The 20948-nt window shown below is 43.9% G+C and overlaps 1 protein-coding gene across 1 annotated transcript in view; it reads right to left on the reverse strand.

Moving 5' to 3' along the window:
• Positions 1 to 20948, reverse strand: part of LOC126278749 (testis-specific serine/threonine-protein kinase 4-like) — a 160464-nt gene that overhangs the window by 37699 nt on the left and 101817 nt on the right. Inside the window, exon 5 of the mRNA XM_049979025.1 lies at positions 18157 to 18436. Coding sequence (XP_049834982.1) covers positions 18157 to 18436 — 280 coding nt within the window. The remainder of the gene's footprint in view (positions 1 to 18156; positions 18437 to 20948) is intronic.

Here is a 20948-nt window from a genome sequence, read left to right on the forward strand (position 1 = left end):
CCAGATATCACTTCTGTTCTACTCGACGATTTACCGTCTATCACTACGAACTGTGACCACGCTGAAAGGAAATCACGAATCCAGTCACACAACTGAGACGGTACTCCATATGCGCGCAATTTGATTAATAGTCGCTTGGGAGGAACGATATCAAAAGCCTTCTGGAAATCTAGGAATATGGAATCGATCTGAGATCCCTTGTCGACAGCACAAGAAAGATATTTTCTGAATCCGTGTTGGTTATGTATCAATAAGTCGTTTTCTTCAAGGTGATTCATAATGTTCGAGTACAGTATATGCTCCAAGATCCTACTGCAAATTGAGGTCAGTGATATGGGTCTGTAATTCAATGGGTTACTCCTATTTACTTTCTTGAATATTAGTGTGACCTGTGCTACTTTCCAGTCTTTAGAAACAGACCTTTCGTCAAGTGAGCTGTTGCATCTGACTGCTAAGAAAGGCGCTATTGTGTCTGCATACTCTGAAAGGAACCTGATTGGTATACCATCTGGACCGGAACACTTGCCTTTCTTAAGTGGTTTGAGTTGTTTCGCAACACCTAAGATATCTACTTTCATGTCACTCATGCTAACAGCTGTTCTGGTTTCGAATTCTGGAATGTTTACTTCGTCTTGTTTCATGAAGGAATTATGGAAAACTGTATCTAGTACCTCCGCTTTAGTGGCGCCATAATCGGTAACATTTCCATCGCTGTTGCGGAGTGACGGTATTGACTGCTTTTTGCCACTGGCGCACTTTACACAGGACCAGAATCTCTTTGGGTTTTCTGTCATATTTTGAGAAACTATTAAAAGCACCTCGCATTGACGTCCGCACTAAATTTCGAGCTTCCGTGAAACGTAGCCGGTCTTGAACATTTTGCGTTCTTCTGAATTTGGCATGCTGTTTTCGTTGCTTCTGAAACAGTGTTCTGACGTGTTTTGTGTACCGTGGTGGATCAGTCCCGTCGCTTCTTAACTTACGCGGTATGAATCTACCTACTTCTGTCGATAGTGTATCTTTGAATTTGAGCCACATCTGGTCTACACTTACATAATTAGCTTGGAAGGAATGAGGGTAACTGAAAGAAATACGCAATGAGACGAACAGAAATGACACTTCTATTCAAAGACAGTAGTTACTGTAAAGACACAGCGGTTGATGATGGTCCGCTAGACATAACAAAAGTCGAGACACTTTTCTTAATAGGATGTGTGGTCACCACGGAAAACAGTGCATGCTCTGCAACGCGCTGCCATGTTGGTCACAAGGTTGATAGGGAGTTTCTGTGGCAGGACGTTCTATTGCTCTACTAGCGCCGACCAGTAGCTGCCGGATAGTCGTTTGTGGATGTGGAGGCAGTCCAATACGTCTCCCCACGCATCGCACACCTGCTCGATGGGATGTAAGTCGTGATCAGGGCCACGCCAGTCCATTCGCCGAATGTCCTCTCGTTACGAGAGCATCTTCATCTGCGCTGTTCGAAGCGGTCGCGCATTATCATCCACAAAAATGAATGAAGCCGTGGTCGAATGCGCCCTTGAAAAGACGCAGTTGGAGAAGGAGCGCAACGACATATTAACGTTGACTGTTGAGTGTAACGTGTGAAAATATGAGGTCAGTAGGCCCATGCAATATAAGGCCTCCTTACACTGTGTCTCTAGGACCACCGAAACGGTCACATTCGACAATGTCCCTGGGTGCATTTCATGATCCACATTTCGCCTTATGAGATCCAAAATCACTACTCAGTATGATTCTGCCGTCATTCGAGATGAGCATGCGACTCCACTGCGCACTGGTCCAGTTCCTATGCCCTTTGCACTGTTGCAAATGGTGTCACCGTTGTGCGGTTGTCAAGGCAACACAACAGATTGGTCGCTAGGAAAACCCCCACCCTATACAGTGACAGTGACACTGGAGCTTGCGACTTCATGCGTTCCAGTCCTGTTAAATATGGTTCCACCCAATGTTCGACGTGCGTCCCTTCTTGTCTGTTGCGTCGTATATCGGTTTTCTGTAGTTGACCGTGATCGACAACTTCCTCTCCTTCCGGCAGTGGTGCTTGTGGTTCAGAACGCTCCCCATGCTCGTGAAACAATGCTATGAGCCACACCAAACTCCTGGACTGCAGTTCTGACATGGTCCAGAGAAAGCAGTGCCACAGAAAAGTCGACAATGCACATCGACGCCACAGACGTTGGTGAGATCTGGCTGCAATCCAAAAGACGAACTGGAGAAGCTGAAGAAGACTCGCCATCTGTCTCAGCACAGCAATGTCCTCGCGCAGAGATCATTACAGAGCCGAACATGAAAGCACTCAGCCCCAGTTCGTGACCTCAGCTGAAGCAGTCAACATCGCCGAGTAGGGTTAAAGTGTTACTCAAGTTTTAAGTGGAAATGTACTTTTGTAAATGACGAACATTGTATTTCCAGAGAAAAGTTTGTAAATTAGTTCATCAAATGATATTTTAATAGTCAATGATAGTTTTAAATTGTCAGGTACCCCTGCGGCAAAGGACTGTACCAAGTTAAGTAACTCTTTTTATCATTCGCGTAACAAACTGAGCTTATATTTCAGTTCGATGAGATGTCTATCAGAGCGAGCAAAGAATGCACAATTGTGGCCGGATGATTGTAGTTTTGTCTGGCCATAACAACAATCGTCACACTTCGTCCTTCTTCCAGTTTCCCGATGATTATGCCACGTCTGATGTCTTTCAAATGTTGTCTCTAGGCCATGATGTAATAAAGAACACCACAATGCATCGTAACTGCTCGACCCGAGCGGTCTGAGGCGCTGCAGTCATGGACTGTGCGGCTGACGCCGGCGGAGCTTCTAGTCCTCCCTTGGGCATGGGTGTGTGTATTTGTCCTTAGGATAATTTTGGTTAAGTAGTGTGTAAGCTTAGGGACTGATGACCTTAGCAGTTAAGTCCCATAACATTTCACACAGATTTGAACATTTGAACTGCTCGCCTATTAACAGACACAATCTTCTCCTTGTTCTTCAACTGCCTCGCGATGCATGGTTGGCTCCATTCACGCTGTAACTAACGCTGACATCGCGCCACTTGACGTCCAACGTTCTTTGCTCATCTGGGGACTTCCGGCCACATGTTCACTCGTTTTCATTTATTTCGTCCAAATAGTTAACATGCTGAGGTAGCTTATCACACAAACACAGTTCACTGAAATATCTCCCTGTCTCAGTGCTCCCACCTTCAATCTAGGCAAAAAAAATATGCGGCGCTATCTTGAAAACCCGCTCATCTGTAACTGTCCAAGCGTGTGCTAGCTACAATCGTAGTCATGTTTGCTGAACCTGCTCCTTTTATTCTAGTGCCTTCTGGTGTCATTTTTTCACGGCGTCAAACAAGCCCCACCTCAGAATTACGGCCTGTCTTATGAATGAAATTAATTTTCGTGTAAATTTAAGCTACACCGATCGCGAATTACACAGAAAATTCGGTGCATCCAAATGACACAGCAGTCCCTCTCAAACTGCCGGTTCAGTTCGCATGTAAATCGTGTTTGTAATAAATTGACTGAAATGGAATGAAATTTTCAACATTCTCCATGGCACACCTCAGATGCTTCGATTTTATCTGCTCCGGTTTTCCCACAGTCCTTGCTCCACTACCACACAATGCAATGCTCCAGATGCATGTTCTCGGAAATTTCTTCCTTGAATTAAGGTCTTTGGTTCATACTAGTAATCTTCTCTTGGCCAGCAATGTCCTTTTTGTTAGTGCTAGTCTGTTTTCTACGTCCATGTCCAACTGGCCCCGTCTGCCATGGGTTGTTTTGCTGCCTAGATAGTAGAATTCCTTAACTTCATCTATGCTGTTGTCATTTCTGCTATTTCTCATTTCTTTCGCCTCTCTTGTATACACTCTCAGTCCATTTACTGTATTCATTAGACTGTTCATTTCATTGAACAGATCCCGTAATTCTTCTACACTTTCACTGAGGATAGCAATGTCATCAGCGAATCTTATCACTGATATGCTGTCACCTTGAATTTTAAAACCACTCTTGAACCTTTCTTTTATTTCGGTCATTGCTGCTGCGATGTATAGATTGAACATTAGAGACGAAAGGCTGCATCCTTGTCTTACATCCTTTTTTGTCCGAGCACTTCGTTCTTGGTCTTCCAGTCTCATTGTTGCCTCTTAATTCTTGTACACATTGTATATCAGTTGTCTTTCCCTTTAGTTTACCTCTTTTTTTCTCAGAATTTTGAACGTATTGCGCCATTTTACATCGTCGCACGCATTTTCCAGGTCGACAAATCCTATCAACGTGTCTTTCCTCACTCCTGCTTCCATCAACAACCGCAGCGTCAGAACTCTCTCTCTGGTGACTTTACATATCCTAAAGCCAAACTGATCGTCATCTAACAGGTCCTCAACTTTCGTTTCCGTTCTTCTGTATATTATTCTTGTCAGCAACTTGTGCGACAATTCTCGCACTTGTCGGTTCTTGCAATCTTCGGAATTGTTTGAATCATGTATTTTTTTTCCGAAAGTTTGATGATATATCGCCATTCTCATATAATTCTACAACCATCGTGAAAAGTCGTTTTGTTGCCACTACCTGCCAATGATTTTAGAGGTTCCGGATGGAATGTTATCAGTACTTCCTGCCTTGTTTGATGTTCCACAGCTCTTTGAAATTCTGATTACAACACTGCATTCCCCATCTCTTCCCTACCGACTTCTGTTTCTTCTTCTACCACTTCCTCAGGCAAGTCTCCCCCCCCCCCCTCCCCATAGAGGCCTTTAGTGCACTTTCCGCCAATCTGCCCTCTCCTCTGCGTTTTACTGTGGAATTCCCGTTACATTCTTAATGTTACCACCCTTGCTTTCTATTTCACCAGAGGTTGTTTTGACTTTTCCATACACTGAGTCAGTCCTCCCGACAAAATTCCTTTTTCGATTTCTGCACATTTTGCATACAGCCCTTACTCCTTAGCTTCCCTGCTCGTCCTATTTATTTCCTTCCTCGGCGACTTGTATCTCTGTATTCCAGAATTTCCCTGCACATTTTTTAACTTCCTTGTTTCATCGATCAACTGAAGAATTTCGTCTGTTACCCATTGTTTCATCTACATCTCGTACATCTACTTGGTTACTCTGCAATTCACACGTAAGTGCCTGGCAAGGGTTCATCGAACCATTTTTGTACTACTTCTCTACCATTCCACTCTCGAATGGCGCGTGGGAAAAAGGAACGCCTAAATCTTTCCGCTCGAGCTCTGATTTCTCTTATATTATTATGATGATCATTTATCCCTACGTAGGTGGGTGTCAACAAAACATTTTCGCATTCAGAAGAGAAAGTTGGTGATTGAAATTTCGTAAATAGATCGCGCCGCAAAGAAAACCACCTTTATTTCAGTGACTGCCACCCAAACTCGCGTATCATATCAGTGACACTCTCACCCCTATTGAGCGATAACGTTAAACGAGCTGAACTTCTTTGCACTTTTTCGATGTCCTCCGACAATCTCACCAGGTAAGGATCCCACACCTCGCAACAACATTCCTGCAGAGAACGGACAAGCGTAACGTAGGTTGTCTCTTTAGTGGGTTTGTCGCATCTTCTAAGTGTTTTGCCAACAAAGCGCAGTCTTTGTTTCGCTCTCCCCACAATATTATGTAAGTGGTCTTTCCAATTTAAGCTGCTCGTAATTGTAATTCCTAGGTATTTAATCGAATTGACAGGCCTTAGATTTGTGCTATCTATCGTATACCCAAAATTTATCGGATTTCTTTTAGTACCCATGTGGATGACCTCGCAATTTACTTTGTTTAGTGCCAATAGCCACTCTTCACACCATACAGAAATCCTCTCTCGATCATTTTGTAATTGGAAATGATCGTCTGATGATTTTACTAAACAGTAAATTACAGCGTCATCTGCAAAGAGCCTAAGGGGGCTGCTCAGATTATCACCTAGATCATTTATGACAATCAGAAACAGCAAAGGGCCTATAACACTGCCTTGCGGAATGCCAGATATCAATTCTGTTCTACTCGGTGATTTATCGTCTATCACTACGAACTGTGACCACGCTGAGAGGAAATCACGAATCCAGTCACACAACTGAAACGATACTCGATATGCACGTAATTTGATTAATAGTCGCTTATGAGGAACGGTATCAAAAGCCTTCTAGAAATCTAGGAATATGGAATCGATCTGAGATCCCTTGTCGACAGCACTCATTACTTCGTGGGAATAAAGAGCTAGCTGTGTTGCACAAGAAAGATATTTCCTGAATCAGTGTTGGTTATGTATCAATAAGTCGTTTTCTTCAAGGTGATTCATAATGTTCGAGTACAGTATATGCTCCAAAATTCTATTGCAAATTGAGGTCAGTGATATGGGTCTGTAATCCAATGGGTTACTCCTGTTTCCTTTCTTGAATATTAGTATGACCTGTGCTACTTTCCAGTCTTTAGAAACAGACCTTTCGTCAAGTGAGCTGGTGCACATGATTGCTAAGAAAGACGCTATTGTGTCTGTATACTCTGAAAGGAACCTGATTGGTATACCATCTGGACTGGAAGACTTGCCTTCCTTAAGTGATTTGAGTTGTTTCGCAACACCTAAGATATCTACTTTTATGTCACTCATGCTAACAGCTGTTCTGGTTTCGAGTTCTGGAATGTTTACTTCGTTTTGTTTCATGAAGGAATTATGGAAAACTGTATTTAGTACCTCCGCTTTAGTGGCGCCATCATCGGTAACATTTCCATAGCTGTTGCGCAGTGACGGTATTGACTGCTTTTTGCCACTGGTGCACTTTACACACGACCAGAATCTCTTTGGGTTTTCTGTCATATTTTGAGAAACGATTAAAAGCACCTCGCATTGACGTCCGCACTAAATTTCGAGCTTCCGTGAAACGTAGCCGGTCTTGAACATTTTGCGTTCTTCTGAATTTGGCATGCGTTTTTCGTTGCTTCTGAAACAGTGTTCTGGCGTGTTTTGTGTGCCAATGGTGGATCAGGCCCGTCTCTTACTAACTTATGTGGTATGAATCTATCTACTTCTGTCGGTAGTGTATCTTTGAATTTGAGCCAAATCTGGTCTACACTTACATAATTAGCTTGGAAGGAATGGAGACTCTCTATTAGGAAGGCATCAAGCGAATTTTTATTTGCTGTTTTAAATAAATATATTTTGGGTTTATTTTTAGTGGTTTTGGTTGATATGGTTTTGAGCCTCGCTACAGTGATTTTATGTTCACTAATCCATGTATCCGTCATGACGCTCTCTCTTAGATCAGGATTATTTGTGGCTAAGAGGTCAAGAGTGATTTCGCAACCATTTACAATTCGTGTGGACTCATGAACTAATTGTTAAAAGTAATTCTCAGAGAAAGCATTTAGTACAATATCGGAAGATGTTTTCTGTCTACCACCGGCTTTGAACATGTATCTTCGCCAACAAATCGAGATAGATTGAAGTCTCCACCAATTATAGCTTTATGAGGGGGGTACTTATTTATAATGAGATTAAAGTTTTCTTTGAATCGTTCAGCTATTTTATCGTCTGAGTTGGGGGCTAGGTAGAAGGAGCCAGTTGTTATTTGGTACGGGTGTTAAGTATAGCCTCTGCCCATAGTAATTCGCAGGAACTATCTATTTCAAATTCACTACAAGATAAACTACTACCAACAGATACAAACACACCACCACCTACTTTATTTAATGTATCCTTTCTGAACACGGTTTGTGCCTCTGTAAAAATTTCGGCAGAATTTATCTCCGGCTTTAGCCGGCTTTCTGTTCCTAGAAGTATTTCAGCTTCAGTGCTTTCTATCAGCGCCTGAAGCTCTGGTACTTTCCCAACACAACTACGACAATTTACAACTACAATACCGACTGTTGCTTGGTCGATTTTCGTCGTTTCTTTGCCCTGAACCCTTGGATACTAGAGCCCTATTTGATCTTTCACGAGACTGTCTAACCTAAAAAGCCGCCACACAGCCCTTGCTACCTGTTTAGACGCCTCCTGTGTTTAGTGGACACCTAACCTATTTAGCGGAACCCGAAACCCCGCCACCCCATGCCGCAAGTCCCTATTACCTTCTTTGTATTTATGTATTTCTTTCCAACTTGTGTGACTGCCCTTCTTAGAGATGTCCATTCCTCTTCAACTGTACTTCCTACTGAGCTATTCCTTATTGCTGTATCTATAGCCTTAGAGAACCTCAGGCGTATCTCGTCACTCATTAGTACTTACGTATCCCACTTCTTTGCGTATTGATTCTTCCTGAATAATCTCTTAAACCTGAGAATATTCTCCATCACTACTAAATTGTGATCTGAGTCTGTATGTGCTTCTGGGAACGCTTTAAGATCCTGCATCTAATTTCGGAATATCTGTCTGACCCTGATGTAATCTAATTGACGTCTTCCCGTATTTTCCGGCCTTTTCCAAGTACATCTCCTCCTGTTGTGATTCTTGAATAGTGTTTGGTGTTACTAGCTGAAATCCATTACAGACCTTAATGAATTTTTCTCTTCTCTCATTCCCAGTATAAAGCCCATATTCTCCCGTAATCCGTTTTTCCACTCCTTCCCTTACAAACACATTCCAGTCCCCCGCGATTATTAGATTATCATCTCCCTTTACGTACTGAATTAGCCGTTCATTATCCTCATATACCTTCTCTATCCGCTCATTTACTGCTTCCGACGTTGGCATGTATATCAGAGCTATTGTTGCCGGTTTTGGTTTGCTGCCGTTTCTGATGAGAACAATCCTTTCACTGAACTTGCTTCAAACAATATCAAAAACTGAAGTAAGCTTAATACGAAACGGTGTGCATAATCAATCAGATGCTGGTGAAATGGAATGACTAAAGAAACGTCGTGAGAGTCAGCACCTTACATGACATATATTTCAAGGAGCAAATTCAAAGAAAGGCATCGTGCAAAATCAAAGTATCGCCATGGATGGGAGAAGTGAATACTAGCGATTCCCAGTTTCAAAGCCACAATATTTCCAAGAACAGACTGAAATAAATATTATTAGAAGATCTCTCACAATTTGCTGGACACTGTGTGCTTCGATACATACGTTTTGTTCAAAAAGCATGGTGGTGTCGATTGGAAGTCATGATTAGTCTCGGGGAACAGTTGGCCGCATTCTCTTCAGTATTATGATCGTCATTTGTACCCCATCTCGAACGGTTAAAGTGACTCGTCTTATAGTTAGGATTTCCAGAATCTTTGCCAAGTACAACGAAAATAAGACCAACAAGGATGTGCAGAGTGTGCACAAGAACTTCCGAAAAGATGTATCATATTGGTATGCAGAACGAGAAGTTCCTCTCAGTGCAGCAGAATCAATTTTTTAAAAAAAATTGCACAGAAAACTAGCTATAATTCCGTGAAAACAAAATTTCAATATTTGCTTTACTAAACCTGTTCGATCCTAATTCACTTAAGTTTTAGTTCATAAACTAAAATCAACAAAGAAATATTTTAATAAGCGAGCAGCGCACGTTCTGCGATTGCATCAGACTGCGATGGACCGGAATTCCCCTATGAGGCAGAGCGTACGCTCGATAAATACCCACTGAAGGATTAAAAGCAAATTATACGGTGTGTCAGACCCATACTGTTCACCTTTCATCTTTAATTATCCTTATTCATCGTTCTGTTCCCCCTTGCGCAGAATTTCAAAACTGTGTAGTTAGATCATTCGTAATACTTATGAATGTACTGTAAGAGGTTGTGTGATAACAATGTGTAACAGTACCTCATATCGTCAGCTATTGACGTAGTAGTATGTACAGACGAAAACGATGCTGGCACTTGCCATGCGTAAAGAGACAACGCATCGGGAGATGCAAGACGGTTTTAATTACGCCCAGATTTCACAGAAATTTCAGTGACGCTATAGCGTACCTCACAGAAATATGTCTGAAGACTGTGGTACTGTGGACTCTCAAAATGTACTACATGAACAGAAACACAAGCGCAAACAATGCCACAAGCACTTCCTGGTGCATAAGATAGTTCAGCATGTGGGGTACTTGTTGGAGAGGAACAATCATGCATTTGGAGAGAAATACCTTCCTCACTAACGGTCACACTCAAGATCAGTTCAAAGGGAATTATAGCATTTCGTAATTGTCACAAATAAGTGAATTTGTTTTGGTTGATGTGATGACTGTTGGAATATATTTTTCCTTTAATGCTTATGGTTGTACTTGATATCCTCGGATTGGTTCATGACAATATAGATTAATACCATATTTTGACTTTCATGCTAATATGAGAACTTTTGTCTCAAAATGCTTTTAATAATGGCATGAATATGTAACACAAAATATACACTCCTGGAAATTGAAATAAGAACACCGTGAATTCATTGTCCCAGGAAGGGGAAACTTTATTGACACATTCCTGGGGTCAGATACATCACATGATCACACTGACAGAACCACAGGCACATAGACACAGGCAACAGAGCATGCACAATGTCGGCACTAGTACAGTGTATGTCCACCTTTCGCAGCAATGCAGGCTGCTATTCTCCCATGGAGACGATCGTAGAGATGCTGGATGTAGTCCTGTGGAACGGCTTGCCATGCCATTTCCACCTGCCTCCTCAGTTGGACCAGCGTTCGTGCTGGACGTGCAGACCGCGTGAGACGACGCTTCATCCAGTCCCAAACATGCTCAATGGGGGACAGATCTGGAGATCTTGCTGGCCAGGGTAGTTGACTTACACCTTCTAGAGCACGTTGGGTGGCACGTGATACATGCGGACGTGCATTGTCCTGTTGGAACAGCAAGTTCCCTTGCCGGTCTAGGAATGGTAGAACGATGGGTTCGATGACGGTTTGGATGTACCGTGCACTATTCAGTGTCCCCTCGACGATCACCAGAGGTGAACGGCCAGTGTAGGAGATCGCTCCCCACACCATGATGTCGGGTGTTGGCCCTGTGTGCCTCGGTCGTATGCAGTCCTGATTGTCGCGCTCACCTGCACGGCGCCAAACACGCATACGACCATCATTGGCACCAAGGCAGAAGTGACTCTCATCGCTGAAGACGACACGTCTCCATTCGTCCCTCCATTCACGCCTGTCGCGACACCACTGGAGGCGGGCTGCACGATGTTGGGGCGTGAGCGGAAGACGGCCTAACGGTGTGCGGGACCGTAGCCCAGCTTCATGGAGACGGTTGCGAATGGTCCTCGCCGATACCCCAGGAGCAACAGTGTCCCTTATTTGCTGGGAAGTGGCGGTGCGGTCCCCTACGGCACTGCGTAGGATCCTACGGTCTTGGCGTGCATCCGTGCGTCGCTGTGGTCCGGTCCCAGGTCGACGGGCACGTGCACCTTCCGCCGACCACTGGCGACAACATCGATGTACTGTGGAGACCTCACGCCCCACGTGTTGAGCAATTCGGCGGTACGTCCACCCGGCCTCCCGCATGCCCACTATACGCCCTCGCTCAAAGTCCGTCAACTGCACATACGGTTCACGTCCACGCTGTCGCGGCATGCTACCAGTGTTAAAGACTGCGATGGAGCTCCGTATGCCACGGCTGTCACTGATAACACAGAAGATGCCCGGATTTCATTACTGGATGGTCTTCCGTCGGTCACCACTGCTCGCACAATACTTCGAACTAGACTAGCGTCTGCACTACGTAGACATCCATAATCTTGCCTATAGATACAGGCATGTTCCAGACCACTGCTGAAAGCCGGGTCACACTACCGATACATTGTGCCCAACATGTCCAGCAATCCGTCGATACATCCATCCTGCCTTTGCAGGCCCACAGTGTGACCCCATTCAAACGGATGAAGCAGTTGAACATGAGTACACACTCATCGTAACGCATGGTTGTACCCCAGAATGAATGTTTCAAACACTTTTCACCTCTAAACTCAGCTCAGTTACTTCCGGTAGAGTCAAAACAGAGGGTGTACAGACATGCATCCTGAACACCATCTGATTACCCATGACTGTGCAAAATGATACACTACATCTAAATTCCGTATCTGTCTCTACATTACTAGTCTGCAATTCAGAATTAAGTGCATGACAGAGAGCTGATCGAACCACCTCCAAACTTCACTATGTGATAAAAATTTTCCGGGCACCTGACTTAAAATTACTAACAAGTTCGTAGCGCCCTCTATCGGTAATGCTGGAATTCAGTATGGTGTTGGCCCACCCTTAGGCTTGATGACAGCACCCACTCTGGCACGCATACCTTCAATCAGGTCCTGGAAGGTTTCTTCGGGAATAGCAGCCCATTTTTCCTGGAGTGCTGCACTGTGCAGAGGTATCGACGTCGATCGGTGAGGCCTGGGACGAAGGCGGCGATCCAAAGCATCCCAAAGGTGTCCTGTAGGATTCAGGTCAGGACTCTGTGCACGCCAGTCCATTACAGGGATGTTATTGTCGTGTAACCACTCCGCCACAAGCCGTGCATTATGAACAGGTGCTCGATAGTGTTGTAAGATACAATCGCCATCCTCGAACTGCTCTTAAACAGTGGTCCTTAAAACATCAGTTTAGACCTGTGCGTGATAGTGCCACGCAAAACAGCAAAACAGCAAATGGTGCAAGCCCCGTTCATGAATAACACGACCACACCATAACACCACCTCCTCAGAATTTTACTATTGGCACTACACACGCTGGCAGATGACGGTCACTGGCCATTCGTCACACCCACACCCTGCCATCGGATAGCCAGATTGTGTACCCTTAATTCGTCACTCCACACAAAGTTTTTCCACTGTTCAATCGTCCAATGTCTACACTCTTTACACCAGGCGAGGCGTCGTTTGGCATTTACAGGCGTGATGTATGGCTTATAAGCCGCTCGACCATGAAATCCAAGTTTTCTCACCTCCTGCCTAACTGTCATAGCACAGGGTGTTTCAAAAATGACCGGTACATTTGAAACGGCAATAAAAACTAAACGAGCAGCGATAGAAATACGCCGTTTGTTGCAATATGCTTGGGACAACAGTACATTTTCAGTTGGACAAACTTTCGAAATTACAATAGTTACAATTTTCAACAACAGATGGCGCTGCAAGTGATGTGAAAGATATAGAAGACAACGCAGTCTGTGGGTGCGCTATTCTGTACGTCGTCTTTGTGCTGTAAGCGTGTGCTGTTCACAGCGTGCACGTGTGCTGTGGACAACATGGTTTATTCCTTAGAACAGAGGATTTTTCTGGTGTTGGAATTCCACCGCCTAGAACACAGTGTTGTTGCAACAAGACGAAGTTTTCAACGGAGGTTTAATGTAACCAAAGGACCGAAAAGCGATACAATAAAGGATCTGTTTGAAAAATTTCAACGGACTGGGAACGTGACGGACGAACGTGCTGGAAAGGTAGGGCGACCGCATACGGCAACCACAGAGGGCAACGCGCAGCTAGTGCAGAAGGTGATCCAACAGCGGCCTCGGATTTCCGTTCGCCGTGTTGCAGCTGTGGTCCGAATGACGCCAACGTCCACGTATCGTCTCATGCGCCAGAGTTTACACCTCTATCCATACAAAATTCAAACGCGGCAACCCCTCACCGCCGCTACCATTGCTGCACGAGAGACATTCGCTAACGATATATAGTGCACAGGATTGATGACGGCAATATGCATGAGGGCAGCATTTGGTTTACTGACGAAGCTTATTTTTACCTGGATGGCTTCGTCAATAAACAGAACTGGCGCATATGGGGAACCAAAAAGTCCCATGTTGCGGTCCCATCGTCCCTGCATCCTCAAAAAGTACTGGTCTGGGCCGCCATTTCTTCCAAAGGAATCATTGGCCCATTTTTCAAATCCGAAACGATTACTGCATCACGCTATCTGGACATTCTTCGTGAATTTGTGGCGGTACAAACTGCCTTAGACGACACTGCGAACACCTCGTGGTTTATGCAAGATGGTACCAGGCCACATCGCACGGCCGACGTCCTTAATTTCCTGAATGAATATTTCGATGATCGTGTCATTGCTTTGGACTATCCGAAACATACAGGAGGCGACGTGGATTGGCCTCCCTATTCGCCAGACATGAACCCCTGTGACTTCTTTCTGTGGGGACACTTGAAAGACGAGGTGTTCCGCCAGAATCCAGAAACAATTGAACAGCTGAAGCAGTATATCTCATCTGCATGTGAAGCCATTCCGCCAGACACGTTGTCAAAGGTTTCGGGTAATTTCATTCAGAGACTACGCCATATTATTGCTATGCATAGTGGATATGTGGAAAATATCGTACTATAGAGTTTCCCAGACCGCAGCGCCATCTGTTGTTGACAGCTGTAACTACTGTAATTTCGAAAGTTTGTCTGCCTGAAAATGTACTGTTGTCCCAAGCATATTACAACAAACGGTGTATTTCTATCGCTGCTCGTTTAGTTTGTATTGCCGTTTCAAATATACCGGTCATTTTTGAAACACCCTGTACTTGTAGTGGATCCTGATGCGGTTTCGAATTCCCGTGTGACGGTCTGGATGGATGTCTGCTTATTACACATTACGACCCTCTTCAACTATTGGCGGTCTCTGACAGTCAACAGGCGAGATCGGCCTATACGCTTTTGTGCTGTATATGTACCTTCACGTTTCCACTTCACTATCAAATCGGAAACAGTGGACCTAGGGATGTTTAGGAGTGTGGAAATATCGCGTACAGACACCCAATCACCTGACCACGTTCGAATTCCGTGAGCTGCGCGGAGCGCTCCATTTTGCTATCTCACAATGTATAATGACTACTGACGTAGCTGATAAGGAGTACCTGGCAGTAGGTGGCAGCATAATGCACGTAATATGAAAACGTATGTTTCTGAGGGTGACCGCATACTTTTGATCACATTGTGTATCTCTCTCTCGATTCACTCTCGAGCGGCGCGTAGAAAAAAACAACAATTAAACCTTTCTGTGGAAACTCTGGTATATCTAATTTTATGATAATGATCATTTCTCTCTATGAAGTTGGTCACCAACAAAATAATTTCACACTCTGAGGAGAGAGCTGCTGTTTCAAATTTTATGAGAAGATCCTGTCACAACGAGAAACGCCGTTGTTTTCATTATTGGCACCCCAGTGTGGGTACCACATCAGTGTCCCCTCTCTCCCGTGTTTAGTAATAACACAAGGGGTGCCGCCCTTATCTCGACTTATTCTCTACGTCAATCCTATCCGTTGTGGAACCCACACCATACAGTCATACGCTAGAACAGGGCGGACAAGTGTAGTGCAAGCAGTCTCTTTAGTAGACCTGTTACATTTTCTAACTGTTCTGCCAATAAATTGATGTGATAATTTCAATTTAAGTTATCCGTAATTGTAATCCCTAAGTATTTAGTTAAATTTACACCATTCAGATTTGTGTAATTTATCGTGGAACCGAAATTTAGCGTATTGCATTTAGTACTCATGTGGATCTAAATCATTTTGCAGTTGGTTTTGATCATCTAATGGCTTTACAAGACGGTAAATGATAGCGTCATTTGCAAATAATCTTGAGCACTGTTCAGATTATCTCCTAAATTGTGTATGTAGATCAGAAACTCACTTCTGTTTTATTCGGTAACTTTCCGTCAGTTACTTCGAACTGTGATCTTTCCGCCAGAAAATCACGAACCCAATCGGACAACAGAGGCGATATACCATAGGCAAGTAACTTGATTAGAATTCGCTTGTTAGGAACGGTGTCGAAAGCCTTTTGGCACTCTAAAAATATGGACTCATTTTGATTCCCCAGTCGATCTCACTCATTACTTCGTGAGAATAAAGAGCTACTCGTGTTTCAAGAGAACGATATTTGCTGAATCCATGTTGACTGTTTGTCAATAAAACTCTTTCTTCGAGGTAATTCGTATCATTCCAGCTGTGAGCGAAGGGTGGCCAACTCAGCTCACGTCAGTCACAGTCCATGTCCATACTGTACCTAGTAAGCACACAAACACGTAGGAAAATAAAAAACTGTGCCAGTAACGAAATGAGTCGGTCCTGTCTGAAGCTCGTAAACATAATTTAGAAACGAACAGTGTATTCGCCCGCCGTATCTGCAACAGGTGCTCAAGGTGCTGTCTCACTGGCGTTGTACAAATGTTCAAACGTGCGCGATTTCCTAAGGAACCAAACTACTGAGGTCATCGGTCACTAGAATTACACACTACTTAAACTAACTTATGCTAAGAACAACGCACACACACACACACACCCACACACACACACACACACACGTGCCCGAGGAAGGAGTCGAACCACAGGCGGGAACGGCCGCGCAATCCGTGGCATGGCGCCTTAAACAGCGCAGCCACTCCGCGTTGTAAAACTACGTTTCTTCAGTCTTCAGATATTTGACCCCTGTGCCGCTGAAGACAGTCCTTATGGGTGTTGCATTGATTTAGGCAATGTATATTGTTATCGATACCCAACACAGTGTCGGATGCCCCATTGGAGGACTCACGTAGCTCAGACTTGAACTAAGACTGTTGATAGTTTTAAAAATATAGCGAATCAAATATATCGATGTTTAAAAGAATATATTAACAACACTAAGTACATCGAGGAAAAGTATCGATATATCGAAGGAAAAGAAATCGACCAACTGGCCTATAAAATATCTGCTGCACGTTGTAAATACACTGCCGGTCTTAGAGCTGTATATCTGAGTACTGATCTATTATTGGATATTCTGTACGTCAACAGGCTAACAGTGGGCCTGTCCCCATTAGAACAAGAATTGAAAGGAAAACAATGCACTTTCACGTTTGGCGATAATTACTTCGCCAAAATGGTAACTGCATGAAAATGGCACAATAAAAGGTGTCCGATGGGTCCATCGTTCGGTTTCATCACATATCGGAGCACGGATGACGTCATCGTTTCCCCTCACATGTCTTCGCCCACAGCAAAAACCATTCTTGTCATCTAGATATCTGTCCATCATTTTCAGCAACTGTTTTTGAAGAATGCCGATGTGAAGAAACAGCGCACTAATTGCATTAAAAAACTTTTTTTTTGTTTTAATGCAGCTAGTGTGCTATTACTTCACACCGAAAATCTTGTTATTCCATTCACCCCATCCCACCCCCTCCTCTCCCAGTGCAGTGGGACCACTTGTTTGTGCCGTCTATAGTTGCTTCACACAGTCAAAGTCTATACTTGCTTCACACAGTCAAAGAGAAAGACTGGACATGATGAATCGTCAAAAAGTAGGAAGACTCCTTCACACATTTAATGTAAAATTAAGTTCTACTATAATTTCAAAACAACTTCAAATATTTATCAAAAATTGCGAAAAAGTAATGTAAAATAAAAATATCGGCACTCGGTATTTCTGTTTTTGTATCGATATATCCATGGAAACATGAATCGGTGGTATAGGTCTATGGTTTCGGAAAAAATTTCGATGCATCGATACACCAGTGTAGTCGAATTAAATCGGGTGATGCTGCGGGAATTAGATTAGGAAATGAGACAGTTAAACTAGTACATAAGTTTTGCTATTTGGGGAGTAAAATAACTCACGATGGTCGAAGTAGAGAGGATATAAAATGTAGACCGGCAATGGCAAGGAAAGCGTTTCTGAAGAAGAGAAATTTGTTAACATCGAGTATAGATTTAAGTGTCAGCAAATCGTTTCTGAAAGTATATGAATGGAGTGTAGCCATGTATGGAAGTGAGACGTGGTCGATAAATAGTTCAGACAAGAAGAGAATAAAAGCTTTCGAAATGTGGTGCTACAGAAGAATGCTGAAGATTAGATGGGTATATCACATAACTAATGAGGACGTATTGAACAGAATTGGGGAGGAGAGAAATTTGTGGCACAACTTGACTAGAACAAGGGATCGGTTGGTAGGACATATTCTGAGGCATCAAGGAATCCCCAATTTAGTATTGGAGAGCAGCGTGGAGCGTAAAAATCGTAGAGGAAGACCAAGAGGTGAATACACTAAACAGATTCAGAAGGATGTAGGATGCAATAGGTACTGGGAGATGAAGAAGCATGCACAGGATACAACAGCATGGAGAGCTGCATCAAACCAGTCTCAGGACTGAAGACCACAATATATGTTTTCTGCAGTCCTAGTGTGAACAGTGCTAGGAGGCTCCGTGCACGCACCTTGAGAAGCTTGGTGTAGTTGGAGTCGTCGAACGGCAGGCGACCGAAGACCATGGCGTAGAGCACGACGCCCATGGACCAGATGTCGCTGAGATCGGGCCGGTAGGGCCTGCCCCTTAGGATCTCTGGGGCGGCGTAGGCGTAGCTGCCGCAGAAGGTCTCGCTGAGCGGGCTGCCGGGGCCGTCCTTGGAGGGAGGCGTGAAGCGCCGCGCGAACCCGAAGTCGGACAGCTTCACGTTCATCTCGGCGTCCATCAGCAGGTTCTCGCACTTGATGTCCCTGCGGGGATCCGGCCTCCCTCTAAATTATGCCGCTGCTCAAGGTCTCCTGCATCGTTACAAGCAGGCAGTCTACACACAGTGGCATAAAGCTAGTCTCGGTCACTGCTGTAGATAATCCACTTTGGTGCTGCTGTGATCGACCCAGGTGTAACTACTACGAGCTGCGGTGGTTCCCAGTAAAGAGCAAGTAAAGTGAGGGCGTGCAGTTTCTCAACATCATCCTATGGGCTAGTATCCTGTTGCAGCCTTCATAGCAGAATACAAATACCAATAAAAGTAGAGGGTGGCGGGGGTATTGTCTAGTCAGAGCAAAGTTCTATGTATTGACTTGGCAGAAAATCCTAAGAAATTTTGGTCTTATTTCAAAGCGGTAGGTGGATCAAAACAAAATGTCCAGACGCTCTTTGACCAAAATGGTTCTGAAACAGAAGATGTCAGACTAAAGGCCGAAATGCTAAATGTCTTTTTCCAAAGCTGTTTCACAGAGGAAGACTGCACTATAGTTCCTTCTCTAGATTTTCGCACAGATGACAAAATGGTACATATCGAAATAGATGACAGAGGGATAGAAAAACAATTAAAATCGCTCAAAAGAGGAAAGGCCGCTGGACCAGATGGGATACCAGTTCGATTTTATACAGAGTACGAGAAGGAACTTGCCCCTCTTCTTGCAGCGGTGTACCGTAGGTCTTTAGAAGAACGTAGCGTTCCAAAGGATTGGAAAAGTGCACAGATCACCCCCTTTATGAAGAAGGGACGTCGAACAGATGTGCAGAACTATAGACCTATATCTCTAACGTCTATCAGTTGTAGAACTTTGGAACGTGTATTATGTTCGAGTATAATGACTTTTCTGGAGAGTAGAAATCTACTCTGTAGGAACCATCATGGGTTTCGAAAAAGATGATCGTGCGAAACCCAGCTCGCGCTCTTCTCCACGAGACTCAGAGGGCCATTGACACAGGTTCGCAGGTAGATGCCGTGTTTCTTGACTTCCGAATGACGTTCGATACAGTTCCCCACAGTTGTTTAATGAACAAAGTAAGAGCATATGGACTATCAGACCAATTGTGTTATTGGATTGAAGAGTTCCTAGAGAACAGAACGCAGCAGGTCATTCTCAATGGAGAGAAGTCTTCCGAAGTAAGAGTGATTTCAGGTGTGCCGCAGGTGGAGTGTCGTATTACCGTTGCTATTCACAAGGAAATGCAGTCCGAAAACAAAGGAAGTAGGTTACAGTACACTTGTTCCCCCACTGCTTGAATAGTGCTCACCTGTGTGGGATCCGTACCAGATAGGATTGACAGAAGTGATGGAGTAAATCCAACGGAGAGCAGCGCGCTTCGTTACAGGATCATTTAGTAATCGCGAAAGCGTTACGGAGACGATAAACTCCAGTGGAAGACTCTGCAAGAGAGTGGTTCAGTAGCTTGGTACGGGCTTTAATTAAAGTTTCGTGAAAATACCTTCACAGAGGAGTCAAACAATATGTTGCGTTCTCCTACGTATATTTCGTGAAGAGACCATGAGGATAAAATTAGGGAGATTAGAGCGCACACAGAGGCGTACCGACAATCTTTCTTTACACGAACAACACGAGACTGTGTAAGTAGGCTGTTTAGGTTTTCTTATTGGTAACGCCACATAGCGCTCGGTATGAAAAAATCACTGGCTGTGCCATGTGCAGTCTGTGTTAAGTCTGCATTGTTGTCTGCCATTGTAGTGTTGGGCAGCGGCAGCTGGATGCTAACAGCGCGTAGCGTTGCGCAGTTGGAGGTGAGCCGCCAGCAGTGGTGGACGTGGGGAGAGAGATGGCGGAGTTTTGAAATTTGTAAGAATTGGTGTCATGAACTGCTATATATATTATGACTAGTGTGGTAAATACATTGTTTGTTCTCTATTAAAATCTTTCGTTTGCTAACTATGTCTATCAGTAGTTAGTGCCTTCAGTAGTTTGAATCTTTTATTTAGCTGGCAGTAGTGGCGCTTCCTGTATTGCAGTAGCTTGAGTAACGAAGATTTTTGTGAGGTAAGTGATTTGTGAAACGTATAGCTTAATGCTAGTCAGGGCCATTCTTTCGTAGGGACTTTTGGAAGTCAGATTGCATTGCGCTAAAAACTATTGTGTGTCAGTTTAAGCACAGTCTTGAATAAATTTTTCTAAGGGGACGTTTCATATGTCGACCCTTAGCCAAGGATATCTCACTGGAATCTTCTGATTTTTCTTGTAGTTTGTGTAGTTAGTGTAGCCTTTGTTTATTGCTAGCGCCTTGTCATAGAGAGAATTTCCTTTGTAGTTGCAGTCTTTCATTGTTGTACAGTAAAACAGTTGTGGCATGCATGTAGAGTTGCACCAAGTATTTCGCAGCTGCGCTTGCAATTAACTAGATATTATTTTCTATGTTAATGTATTCTCTTATTTTTGCTCTTCAAATTGTGTTTTTTTCTGTGTTGTCGTGTGAAATATTGTGACAATAATGGCGTGTGAAAAACGTAATACTACGCTCCAA

Source organism: Schistocerca gregaria, chromosome 6 (genome assembly GCF_023897955.1).
Source record: "Schistocerca gregaria isolate iqSchGreg1 chromosome 6, iqSchGreg1.2, whole genome shotgun sequence".
NCBI classification, from domain to species: domain Eukaryota; kingdom Metazoa; phylum Arthropoda; class Insecta; order Orthoptera; family Acrididae; genus Schistocerca; species Schistocerca gregaria.